Source organism: Nesoenas mayeri, assembly GCF_963082525.1.
Source record: "Nesoenas mayeri genome assembly, chromosome: 15".
Taxonomy (NCBI): Eukaryota; Metazoa; Chordata; class Aves; order Columbiformes; family Columbidae; genus Nesoenas; species Nesoenas mayeri.
The window spans coordinates 13,098,768-13,112,221 of NC_137559.1; the positions used below are offsets into that span (position 1 = coordinate 13,098,768).

The 13,454-nt window shown below is 45.9% G+C and overlaps 1 protein-coding gene across 8 annotated transcripts in view; it reads right to left on the bottom strand.

Moving 5' to 3' along the window:
- Window positions 1-13,454, bottom strand: part of NPRL3 (NPR3 like, GATOR1 complex subunit) — a 45,311-nt gene that overhangs the window by 7,577 nt on the left and 24,280 nt on the right. For 7 of the 8 annotated variants that reach the window (XR_013922895.1, XM_080354340.1, XM_080354339.1 and 4 more), the window contains 4 exons: window positions 12,997-13,153; window positions 11,031-11,137; window positions 9,654-9,783; window positions 879-1,068 (listed from right to left, as the gene is read on the bottom strand). Coding sequence is in view for 7 of the 8 variants with exons in the window: in XM_080354340.1 (XP_080210466.1) it covers window positions 879-1,068; window positions 9,654-9,783; window positions 11,031-11,137; window positions 12,997-13,153 (584 nt within the window). In the remaining variant the exon portion in view is untranslated. Of the gene's footprint in view, window positions 1-808; window positions 1,069-9,653; window positions 9,784-11,030; window positions 11,138-12,996; window positions 13,154-13,454 lie in introns of all 8 variants that reach the window. The other variant, XM_080354336.1, reaches the window with a different exon arrangement.

Here is a 13,454-nt window from a genome sequence, read left to right on the forward strand (position 1 = left end):
CAGTCCATAAAAAACATCTGAGAAGAAAATTCCCAGCCAGCTCTGCTGGAATACCATGAAGTGGTAACATGAAGAGCCTAACAGCACAGAAGGTGGGAGCAAGCAGAAAGAAAGGCCAAGAAGCAATATCCTCTTGTGAGCGAGCCAGAATAAGCAGATCGCAGACTCATCTGACTCACGTTCCAAGATTTCTGCCCTAATTCATGACTTCTGTAAAGCTGAAAGTTGTAAAGAGAACCTCTCCTGGTATCCAACCTCAGCGGCGTTCTAAGAATGCTGCTCGTAACAGCATAGGCAGGAAACTTTGGGGATTTCGGCATTCTACCTGATTTATACTCTTGAAAAATCCTTTCCTGGAATCACCCTGAAGAATGGCACTGAGGAGATTAAAGAAATCACGAGACATGAACAGGTATCAGCCACTTGTGAGAACAACAGCTAGCTCTGCATCTCCTTAGGTGGCTCTACAGCCCACACAAACCAATGCTGTTTGAAACAAACTCTCACCATTTTCTTCCTCTCCTGAAAACCAAAGTTGATGCAGTAACAGTGGTGCAGGCAGAGGAACATGCCGGTTACTTTTGAATAGAGCAAGGAAGTAGGTCACTTTGGAGAAACAGAAGTACCTCTGATAAAACTACTTTACATGACCAAAATTACAATGCACTACTTCTTTTTAAAAACAAGCATTTTAGGTCTAATAGCCCTCAAGACTGATCAGTGCCCAGCTCTAAATTTAAGAATGGCGGGACCTAATTAGCAAGCACTCCAGCAAAGATGTGTTGTCCTGTTACCAATGTCTGATTACCCTGGGCACGGCTAACGGCAGCTCCAGCAGTGGGCTGCAGTCTGAACAGCAGAGAAAAGTGTGCTCATACTTGGAGAACCAAAGCTGAGAGCGTTGGGGGTGCTTAAACTTCGGCCTCCGACTCTGGCAGTGAAGGGCATGTCTTCATCTTGCGCTCGGAAATCCTCCTCGTTTGGTGGCACCATCAGACAGACGTACGTGTGAAGCTGAATAAGAAGCCGATGTTGGAGCATCCATATCACCATTTGAATGAGCTGGGTCTGCAGAGTGAGAAATGACATATTAAAGACCCGTGAAGTAAAATACAGCAGGAAAACAATGCACAAAGGTTGGGCTTTGTGACTAAGAAGTCACAAGGAGTAATGCTTTCCACCCCACACAACAGTTTTATCTCTTCTCCAATCATAAAAAAAGGTGACCAGGCACACATGTTCATCACACCCAAAGCCTTTGTGGATACTTAGGCTGTAATCAAACCTTTAATGACCAGCATGTCCTCATGCTCCACTGACCAGCACAGCCAGTGTCCTCAAATGAACCCGTCCTGCCCCTGTCCATGCCTCCAGCACCTGCAATGTTCCAGCAGAGCCGCTGGACGCCCTCACCACATCGTGCTTTAGCCGTACAAATGTGGCCATACAACCCCACGGGGATCTGTTCTGTCCTCTGTAAACAGAACAAGTTTAACAGGTGCTAAAATAATGGGATAATCTTCCTTCTGAGAGACCAGACATGGGAAATGAGTCAACCAGCTGCAGGCTCTGATGCCCGTGGCCCAACGGCACGAGTCCGGAGATCAGTTTGCTGGTTTCCAGACAAGTCCCACTAAAATCAGTGATCACCAAAGGGTTAATCCCAGAGTGATCAGATTAAAGTGCAGCCAGGGAGAGGGCAGGGTGAGGAGGCAGAGCTGAAGCAAACAAGGCAAGTGCCCAGAAGTAGGAACCATTTTTTGTCAGATGGGGAATCACTGCACAACCACAGGAGAGACCCCGAGCCCAGAGCTCTGCTGGGACTCGGCGACGCAGAAACAGCACAAGCAACAGCAGAAACCGTGCCAAGAGGCAGCAGCTGCTGCCAAGGAGTCCCCTCTGAGCGCAAAGGGATCCCCCTTTTGCTTGCCATCCCTCTGCAAGAATAGGAGAGGCCCAGCTTATAAGACACTTTGGTTTCTGGCGTGCAGACAGGCAAGATTTCAAAAGTGCCGAGAGATGATGCTCATTTTAAACAAACATGCACAACACCTTTGTGTCCCAGTGGCTGAACACCCGCACAATATCCCCAGAGCGATGCTGAAAGCAGCAGGCAGAGCAAGGAACAAGCGTCTGTAGGTTCTTGGCATGGCCCATTTTCAGGAGTTTTGGAGGAGCATTCAAAACGCATCATCGTGTCTGAATTTCTGCACAAAAAGTCTTTTCATATCACTGCAGGCAACCCTTCCCATGGCTAACGGCCCTGAGAACACTGATTCACTGACAAAAGCTGTTTGGGGATTTCATAGCAACCAACACTGTTTTGGTGAGAGAAACACAGGCAGGATGAGCTCAGACTCTGAGAGGGAAGCTAGCTCTGCTCTATTAATCACCAGGATAACGGGCCAAATCTCAATAAAAGCCCCAAACCAAAGTTCATCAGCCCACATAATTTTCCTATGTCCATAAATCTTATAATGCTTAGTTCCTCCTCTGCTATCAAATCACAAAAGAAACATCTTCTGTTTGCAGACAGCCCCACACCCTGTCTTTTCAGGGATTACCACTTTTGGGGGCTGAATGGATTCTAATCTTAAAACATTATCTGGGATCGCCTTCAAACAGATCTTTTTTGGAAAAGCCATAATTCATTTTGCATGTTTAATAGAAAATCTACAGAAGAGGAAGGCTGGCAAGAGATACCAAATGCATAGTGTTTTGCTAACATCTGAAATCAGCCTGGACGAGAGAGGAGGTTAACTCCAGCGATTACGTTGCTAAAAATCTTCCTTCCAGATGTAGGCCTGGATGGAAAGATGTCTCATATATTTTACTTAGATTTCCAACCTGTTGGCACGCTTGATGTCTGATTTGCTAGCTTCACATCAAATGGAAGAGGTCTGCACACTTCACAGCACAAAATAACCCTGGAAAAATCCAAGGCGATTCATGGAGACAGTAAGACGGGCTCTACCAGACCTGCAGAATCTGCTGGGTAGGGCCTGACCTAGACCAGCCTCCACTGGTCACTTCGAAGGGTCCATGAATTACACAAATAGCCAGTTGCTTTCATTACAGCTCTGTGTGCGTGGAAAGTCTTATTCATCACTCTCTAATTCCACACATGCACTAGAGCGTAGAGGTGAAGGTGCAAATATCTAGAAAGCCACCCTGGAGCCAGCAGCTGTGGCTCAGTGGAACAAGAAGCCAGGAAAAAGTGGTGCTGCAGCTTTACAACTGTAACGTTGTACAACCAACGGCTGCCAAATGTCTTTGTGCCAGAAGTGGGAGAGCTGAAGATTGGCTGGGACTAACTTGAGAACTAGAGAAAACTGTTCTTCCTTATTGAAGTGAGCCTGAAGAATCATCCCTAGGTAAGAATGATGATCATGGACCATTATCTGTAATCAACAAGGATTCAGTGGGAATTTGGTACCTCTTGAAATCCAGGCCTAGAAAAAAGCCCAAGTGATTCAGTGTCCTGCAACTGGTACCAGGCCCAACATGCTGTGCTTTGTGCCATCAATGCAAACATGCCTCACACCATTTCTTCTTTTTCTGGGTTTAAACCTATTTCTTACTGAAAGCAGCAAGTGTTTCCACAGATAAGGTCTAGCGGAAGCTTTGCTAAAATGTTCTGCTGCTTGTCTCTGGACACGAACACCCAATTTCCATCCGTTCTTCATCGGCTCCTCTTGATGGAGCTTACAGACAGGTCTGCAGGAGAGATGGCTTCCCTGCACCACCTGTGCTGCTCCAGCTGTCAGAAACACTTTTCCTCCCCCAGAGAACAGGGTCATCTTGGTGCTTGGTCTCAGTCTACTTGATGAGCTGGGCTGCTGGCTGCAGCCAAGGGGCTGGGAGTCCCAGCACTGCCTCCACTCAGTCATCATCTGGCACAGTAGGAATCCAGAACCAGCCTTTTTTGGCTGAAACACCAGGACCATGACAGAAATACAAACCAAAACACGTTTCACTGCTTAATTTAACTAACAATCAAATATAAATTTCATCCGCATTCCTTTCATCCTTCCCATTGCCCCATGCTGCCTCTTTCCAGCCTGCCATGAGGGGGTTCTGTCTGCTGCAGCATCTGGACCGCTCGGGCTGGCAGGGATCAGCCCGTGTCCATCCCCTCCTGCTCCACATTGATCAGCCCGTGTCCATCCCCTCCTGCTAAACACGGGTCAGCCCGTGTCCATCCCCTCCTGCTCCACATGGATCAGCCCGTGTCCACCCCCTCCTGCTCCACACGGATCAGCCCGTGTCCATCCCCTCCTGCTCCACACGGATCAGCCCGTGTCCATCCCCTCCTGCTCCACACGGATCAGCCCATGTTCATCTCCTGCTCCACATGGATCAGCCCGTGTCCATCCCCTTCTGCTCCACACGGATCAGCCCGTGTCCATCCCCTCCTGCTCCACACGGATCAGCCCGTGTTCATCTCATTCTGCTCCTGACCTGCGGCCCAGCAGCCCTGGGTGAAGTTAGAGCGTGTTATCATGTGAGGCGGCATGGAAGGTGCTGGTAAGAGTACATTGCTTTGTGTTTATTGACAAAAGCAAAGAAAACCTATTAGCTTCTGGAACATGGGTGCTGTATACGTCAGCCCATCTGGGCAGTTTGGGACAGGCACAGGAACGCTCAGCCCGAAGTCCTGGAGGGACAAGATCCAGCATTCATTATTCTATTCCCTCTGGGATTCAAAGGGATCATTTGTAAAATTTTTGAGTAACGTATTAAATGAAACGCATTTCCTGCAAGGATTCTTAAAGGCTGTTTTCTTTCCCAGCTCTAAGAAGCTACGAAAAATGCCAAGATAACTGGGACCAGCAACAGGGTCAGGAAAGGGAAAACAGCACCCCAGAAGCACTCTGTCCTAGCTTGTTTCTCACTACATGAGGACACACTCTTAAACACAGCTTGTTTTGCCTACCACAGTATACAAGCTCCCTTCTCCAGTCTGGATTATCTAGTTATTTAAGATATTTGGGGTAGATGCATGTTTGCTGAAATCTATTGCCTTTCTTTATCATTCAAACCCTGCTGTTTTATGAAAAACAGATCAGCTATTAAAACTTCTCCCTCTTTTACAGAAAATAACCCCTATTAATGACCCCTATTAATGTAGGGCAAAACATTTATTGTCTAATATTGCGATTTTAATCATTAGGTAACAGCCTTGAATTCTCAGCTCAACCATTCCCTCCATTTAGGCCTAGAAAGACATATTTTTTCAACTCGCCACACTAAACCCCCCTGATTTTATACCTAGTCCAACTGAATATAAACACACCTCAATGCTGCTTCCATAGCTCAGCCAACAAAAGCTCCCGTGACTCCTAATGCCTTCCAGACGCCCAGAGGAACAGCCCCTCCGCACCGTCTCCCCGCAGACACAACTGCCCATTCAGGGTTTGCGTGCAGTGCTGCTCCCACTCCTGTCCTCACAGACTCGCTCATTTTCCACTGAGCTGTTACACAAAGCACAGCATGTTTTCCAGATGCATAAGGCAGAGGCCTCATCTACTGGTGCCTTATCCCCAACAGGATGGCCAGGCTTATTAAAACAAAAGTGAAAAATTAAACATATTTTGTTCAGCAGCAGCTGTCATACTTTCCCATCTGTTTTTTTCCCACAGTTATCCTAGTCCCCTCAAGGCAGAATTAGATAACTACAGTAATAATAACAATATGCATTATGATAAAGAGCTCTATTGTAGTGAAGGGGATGCAGGGAGGACATGGGATGTCTAATTCCCCTAGGTACACTCCTCCTACCTTACGGGTGCAAAGATCCCTCCTGCTAGTCCACATTTGTTCTCCAAGGCAGGGGAGAGATGTTACAGCTGCTTCTGAAACAGATGAACTAGCTGAGGCCTTAATGCACAGCTGAGGGGAAGCCACAAGCATTATCCCATCCTCTCAGTTTGCAAAGAAACTTAGTGCAGAGTAGTTGGGTGAAGAGAGTTTGGTATTGCACTAAGAAAGTCTTGCACTGACAAGCAGGTGAAAGCATTCCCGTACGGCGACTGCCATTCTCCAGCATGTGCCTTGTACATGCTATCTGTCAGAGAGCCTGTGCTGACCGAAAGGTTTTAGATCACTAAGTGTCTCTGTGCTTTCCCAGGAGGTTATGAAGGGGTGGGCACCACACTGAACACCACCAGAGCTCCACTCTGGTGTGCTCTGTGGTCACAGCAAGGCTGTGTGTGCCACACATGTGAGAGGAGAACAGAGGGACAGGAACCAACAATCACAGGCAGCAGAAGGAAGGACAGTTTCTTTGGGGTAGAGGAAATGCAAACTGTTTCTTGCCCAGTAAAAAGACTGAAAGGGAAGATGAGTTTTCCTATTGTATGAGCTCACAGGATCTATTCACCCCATGGCCATACCCTGGTAAGATCCAGCACCAGCAGCATGAGCTAAACTGGTTGCTGTTCAGGACAGTGCACTGCACTGGACTGCTGCACGTCCAGGTGATGCTACATGGCACGGTGGAGCTAACAGACAACTCACCACTGTGAAAAGGGGAAAACAGCTGCTTTCCTCACTCACATCCTCAGCTGCAGAAGTGCCTCCCTTATTCTGTGCCAGCCCTGGAGTTTGCTGGATCTCCTCCTGAGCGAATTCCACCTGCTAACCTGGCATAAAACTAGTGCAGTTGAAACAAGTTATTATATGTGAATAGAATCAAGCTGGACAGGAGCCAGAACTGTAGCACGAAGGGAAGAGGGGAAGGAGGAAGGCACGTGTGCACACACCTGAGAGTGGAAACGAAAAACAGAGCCTCCTCTCAGCAGCACCAAGATACCGTTACATCAGCTGAGCTGTAGGTGTAGGCATATCCTCACACTGCTGCAACACTGCTGTCCAAGCAAGGCAGGTTGAATGAAGAGAGAGAGAGAAGCTAGCACTGAGATCACTGAATGAACACCAACGACCTTGCAAATTATAACCACAACACCACTGATAGAATTCAGCAAACAGAGAGTTCAGCTGCAATACACTGCTCGTCACCACAGGCGAGAAACGAGATCAAGACGACGGGCTTAAGCAAAACTCCTGCCTCCAGCACAGGGTATGGGGAGGCGCTGGCAGACACCATGCGCTGGACATCTGCTACCTGCTTGACAGATGGGCAGCAAAAGCAGAATGTAGACATGCCCTTCATACTTCAAGGCAGTCTTGTCCCTGTCCTTGCTCAGGGTATTGCAAGTTGGTTGTACCTCCTACCGATCAAAAAATACCAGAACACCGCGAATATAAAAGTGCCAGCGTCACATCAGTTTCATCTACTCAAAGGAGTGGAGCAGCTCCGCCCACGTAACAGCAACTTTGTCCTCTTTCCAACTGGGCAGTTTGACTTGGTATAAAAGCAGGAGGAAGGGCTCTTTAATGGCTTTCCTATTTTGTATTGTGGACTTTACCAATGCCTTCTGTATCCTATGCCCATCCAGAAGCAGAAGCCAAAGGAAAGAGCCAATCCCTTCTTAAGACAAGAATCAAATGGGATGGATGCCATGAAAAACTGTAACAGTTTCTGCAGAAAATACAGCCCTTCCCACGGTACTGACCTTCTAGCCCAGATGACCTTCAGAAATACAGAGACAGTACAGTCAGCAAGATAAGAAGCACAAGATAACAGTCTGCTAGTGAAAATCTTCAAAGTTAAAAAACCCCACACATGCCCTCCTATATACACAAAAACCAAAATTACAGTGAAAGGTCCAAACTTTGTTAATTTTTTTTCAAAGGCAAAGCAAATACAATTTGACAATATTTACAGTTCAGAGTACAGCATCTTTTATCACTGCACAGCGGAACAAAAACCCAGCCACATCTCACCAGATTAATTGCTCTATTGACTAGGTCTCTGTTAATCACAATTGGAGCCTGACCGCCTTGGGATAGGGATTGATTAATCTCTCTTAAAGGGCTAGTTCCTAACAAAACAATAATACGGAGTTCTGCATAGGTATATCAAAGTAGAAGAAAATACTTTTCCTACATTAATGTACTGATATGAAAACACATAAGAACTTTCTGTAGTCTAAACTCCCCCAAGACCTGGCATGCTTAGCTTGATCAAAAAGCAGCTCGCTATCACAGCAGCCCACCCGTGTACAGTGTCTGCTTCATCTTCATGCACGTGTCTTGTCAACGTGGCCCCGAGTCTTTGGCAACCACAGTTCTCACCTCCCTTTTTGAGAGTGTAGAAGGCACTTCACAGCTTCATCCTTCATCCTTCCATACACACTGGAAGGATGATGCTGTGCTGTGCCTTTGGAACCCCACCACAGGCAGGCGAGCATCAGAGAGAAGGTTCGCACTCTAAAAGAGCTGGATTTGTGCTCCAGAGCCTCTGGCAAACGTCGGTCACACACTGTTGTTTCAAGGTGTAACTGCAGCAGTAATTGGCGGACTTTATTTGGCTATTTTAAACAGAAGTAGGATGGCTGAGAACAACCAGAAATATTGCAGAAGAGGTATTAAGGCGAGTAATTAATTTTAAAAGGAGTACTGAGAGTAAGAATGCGTCCTGAAACTACTGCAGCTAGAATGAAATGAATGCTATTAATTCGGCTTCAATTTTCAGGACACTGATATGTCTGTAACTACAACGAAGTACTGACAAACGATAGTCACAGCTCTTCCCCTGGCTCCCCAGGTGGCAGCTGACCCATACATACTATTGGGATTAGACACTGCATAATTTCTTATCTTTATCTCTGATCATAATCTCTGCCAACCTGTAATTACAACAAATTCTTCTCTCACAATTCTGCCTCCGTGCACAATTGATGGTAATCTTCCAGATATTTGAACAGCAGCTAAATTCATATAACCAGCAAGTCATCAGAGTATGAAGGACAGCAAACAACCCCGCAAGAGATGAGCTACAGAAACCTGCCCGCGCTCCCTCTGCCACAATGAGCTGTGTTCAGAGGTCCAGGCTTCTTCATTTGGGAATACAAGTGTGAGCCAGGACACCTCACATTATTGACCTCTCTCTTGCATTTCACCAGCTCCCAGAAGTGCTGCAAGCCACGATCTTGTATGTGTAAGCAAAACAACAGCTCACAAATCCAAAATCCATACACTATTATCCCAAATCTGAACATTAAAATGCTAACACTGTAACACATGGACTCCGGTTGACTACATGCTGAGTCTACTTCCTGTAACAGCCTTTGAACAATTCCAGTTTCTTATTAAAAGCTAAGAGAATAAACAGTTTGCTTTCAAAACCAGATTGTGAACTTGAAGTAGACAGAATATAATAAAATTAAATGTGATTGTGAGGAATCCACCAACTTGCACTCAGCCTTACTAATTTATGACAGTTTTAACCAGACCAAATGGAGTTTCAGTTTTCCCTACTATATCACTCAAGGAAAAAATAAACATTCTGATTTTTCTTCTATGATTATGCTTTGCTAACACAGAGCACGCACACAGCTTCACCTTGAACATCCCCACAGCTTTCTGGCATGTGGATGTGAAACAACAAATCTCATGGTTAGAAACAGAGCAATGGGCAACTTCTAAACGTTCAACAGCAGGTTCCTGACTAGGTACTGCAGAAGCAATACCATTCCTTGTTCTCTTTAGCAGGAGAACGAGGAGGTTTCGTGCACTCCCCATCTCACCTCCTGAACGGGCGGCGCGAGTGGATTCTTGAACTCTGAGAGTGACACTGGGAGGGAGAACTTGGAAAGCATTGTCGGCAGGTTGTGGCCCCGGAACTGACAAGCAAATGCATCTGCTAATGGAGAATAGCTACAGAAAAGAAGTAAAGGCAGAAATCAGTTTTACATGGCTGGTCAGTGTAACGTTTATCCATTTAAGCATTAAAGAAGTGCCAGTTCCCAAATAAAATATTCTCTGTGATCTAGAAAAACACTAAGGGTAGTTCACGGCATGTTGCATCTTGCAAAAGTAACCAAGTAGCCCATGCACTTTCATCTTGGTGTTACATTCAGTACATTATTCAAGGTGTGGAGGGAATCCAGAGGAGAAAAATAAAAATTACAAAAAGTCTTGACCTGTGCAAAGGAACAGGGATTTGGCAGTAAAGAGAAGACAGGGCTGGGCAGGATACAGTCTTTGAATGTGCAAAATGCAGCTGCAGATGTGACCGTTCTCCCTGCCCATGCCCACAGAACAAGCAGTTTGACTGCTCAAAAGTAAAGGAGAGTCAAGTTAAATATTAGGATAACTGTCTTAGGATTACCATGTACAAAGGTCTTCAAGAACAGCACTGCCATATATGACACAGGCACAGTTGTTCCTGAATGACCTCAAGGTCCCTTCCAGCCCTATTTTTATACTTGCATCACAGATGGTTTGATTTAGAACTATTTTCTTATAACTGAGTTCCAACATAGATTCTAAAAATGTCTCAAAATCCAACAGAGAAAGAGTTGCCAGTCTTCAGCAGAACAAAAATACCCACCACTGCCTCCACATCGTCCTTCCTTTGCTGCTGCCTGCTCGCTAAACGGCCACACTGCCTTCTGTCTGTGAGAAGGCGTATCGGTATAAAATGCCATCACACAAAACAATCCAATAGTGACAGCAACACTACCCTGAGTTGCTACTTTTAATTCCAGATGATGCTGTGTGCCAGCTACACAGTCCCATGAAACACTCATTTATTTAACTTAATCATAAAGGATTTTGATTTTGTAAATGTTTCTGTATTGCTTCAGGGTCATATGGCCTCTCTGATAGGGACAACTGGCGAGCAAGCACACTGAAAATGCTAAAAGTAACTTCACAGCGTAAATACTGTTTCCACACCACTGCAGAAGCATATTGATCTGCTATGATGCTCCTCCTTACCACACACAAACTCCTATATGGCTTCGCAAGTTCAGGCACGTGTAATGGTTCGTGTTTTGCACGGTCTCAGCAAATTAATACGTGAAGAAATATCCCACCCCGCAGCCAGGTACGCAGGGAAGGAAATCGTATCTGCACTTCTCACCACCTTCTTGCTAGTCACTGATTTTCCTTCTACTTACAGACAGACACTGGCGTTTGGAGAAAGCATGTAGACGTTGTTTTCACACAGCGGATAAATAATAATTGCTTTGCCCCAGTAGACAAGATGTGCAGCAAGCTGGAAAACCTGCATTGAGAAAACAGAGAGAAATTAGGGGAGCAAAAGCAAAACTCAAACTCTCAGCAAGAATTTCATACAATGGCAGAAAAGTCTTGTTTGAGTTGAAATGAAAGAAAAATAGTCCATCCTTTCACCCTGCCTTCACAATAAATTCATGGTTTAATATAACATGTGGCACATCAAAAAGCATTTGACAAGGTTATGAATTTCCACAGGTTTGCTTCACATTTCTAAGCAACTTAGAGTTCCTTGCCTTACAGAAATTTCTTCAAACTGTATCACAGAAACTGAGTTACTTTTCACGTCTCAAAACCTTATTTGTCTTTATGCATATGATGCATTAAATGTTATACATGAAAAATACACCAAAAGAATCAGTCTCTGCTATGATACAAACATAAAGGAAACCAACACTGCCTTTTTAATGCACTGAGATATTTCAGTAATGAGTTACACAAAGCATTGTAATGTGTTAAAAAGGTCAGTGTTTGTTAATGCGTCTGGAAGAGGCATATACATAGAGTCTACAAAATATCAAGTCCAGCCAATATCATTAGATGCATTTAACTTCGCTTCTTTTGTGGAGAACAAAACTATAGAAGCGGTAGGGAATTTCCAGAGTTTATCCCATAGCCACATAATGCCAAGTAACACCACAGACCTGGAAGCAGACCTGGAAATTTTAGTACAAAATACGACCTTCCCCTTCAATGAAGAGAAGGTGCAGACCTGTGACCAGAACGTCTGAGATGACAAGCCGTGTTCTTCCCCCTTGTCACACAGATTGCGTCCCTGGGTCTGAACCGACTCCTGGAAGCCCAGAGCACCTTTCCCTTCTCCTGTGTCATCTCATACAATCATCAGGCCCGAGGAGCAAAGGGCCACGGTGATCACATTCATCCTCAGAGGTCTTGCAGTGGCATCGAGTCTTATACGATTGCCAGAGTCTCATTCCCTCCACTGCACAAACTTCCCTTTCCAAGGGCTTCTCGCATCACTCTGAGCAATTCAGATTTGAAATCCAGTTGTCAGGACTGGAAAGGCATTTGGAAAAAGAGCTGCTGGCTCGGAGAGGCTCCTTTTGCTTCTGCAGTCTCTCACTACACACTCCATCCCCTTACACATCTGTAAAGCTGCCAGCTGGTCACACGCTGCGGCTTGGCCAACCTTGTGCAGATGGGCGAGCGAACCGCACCGCAGCATCTCGGCAGGTCCAGGGGAAGCAGCGCATCTGGCCATGACAGCTGCAAGCTCTCACCTGTATTTTGGGTGCCTCCATTTGCACAAAGACATCAATGTGGCAGAGCCAAGACAGACCACCGTGATGGCCAAGAGTGCTGTCTGTCCTGGTTTTAACTACCTAACAAGAAGGCACAGGAGACAGCCGCTCTCCTCAGAGGGGCACAGGGATCGGAGGGATCACAGGGATCACAGAAGATGAGATGTTGCCATTAGATATGAGGGGAGTTTTTTACTCGATGCTGGTCAAATGCTGGGGCAGGGCCCGGAGGGGCTGTAGGAGGTATCCCGGGGGTACTGAGAATCCGAATGGACAAGTTCGCGAGCAGTCGGCTTTAATGGATTGCTCTGAGTAGCAGTGTGGGCTACAGATCCCTAGACGTCCCTAAGGCCCTACAGCAATCGGTGACTCTGATACGATTGCAGGACTGTCAAGCACCATCATTGCACTGCTGCCCTTCATCCCCCCAACCTTTCCCCACGCTCTAAGGCTCGTGCCTTCTCTGTGTGCTCTGCTCACACCAAGAGAACTGACAAGCCCGTGTACCACAGAAACCCGCTGGCACAGAGAAAGAAAACGCCTGTGAATTAAAGGAATTTCAGCTGCCGCTGACAGCTCCCCGTACCTGCAGCAATGCCAAGTCAGCATCTTGAGCCAGTTGCTGCAAATTCTTCACAGCAGAGGTAGTTTTAATTACTCTCACCAGGGCAGGAGAGCAGTCCAATGGGAGCTCATTAAGCAATGACTTCTCATCATTTAAAAGTAATAAGGCATGGTAAGGCCTGCAGAAAGAAGGAATACATTTGCTCAGTAAACTGCAACTTTCCCTGAATGCTTAGTTATTCCAAGACCATGATACCTGGTCAATCTACAGGTAAAAACACAACTTCTAATATCACCCTTTTGCTGTAAGCGGGTTCAGAATAAGCTTGTTTTCATGTTACAAGACAAGATGCTCCCCATAAAAAAGGGTAACTGGATGTCCCAGTGACTAGAAAAAAAGACACTACTGTGCTGGCATGCAATTAAGCCTGGAGAACTAGTCTGAAAACTGCATTACTGAAACACAGAATGGAGCAGAAG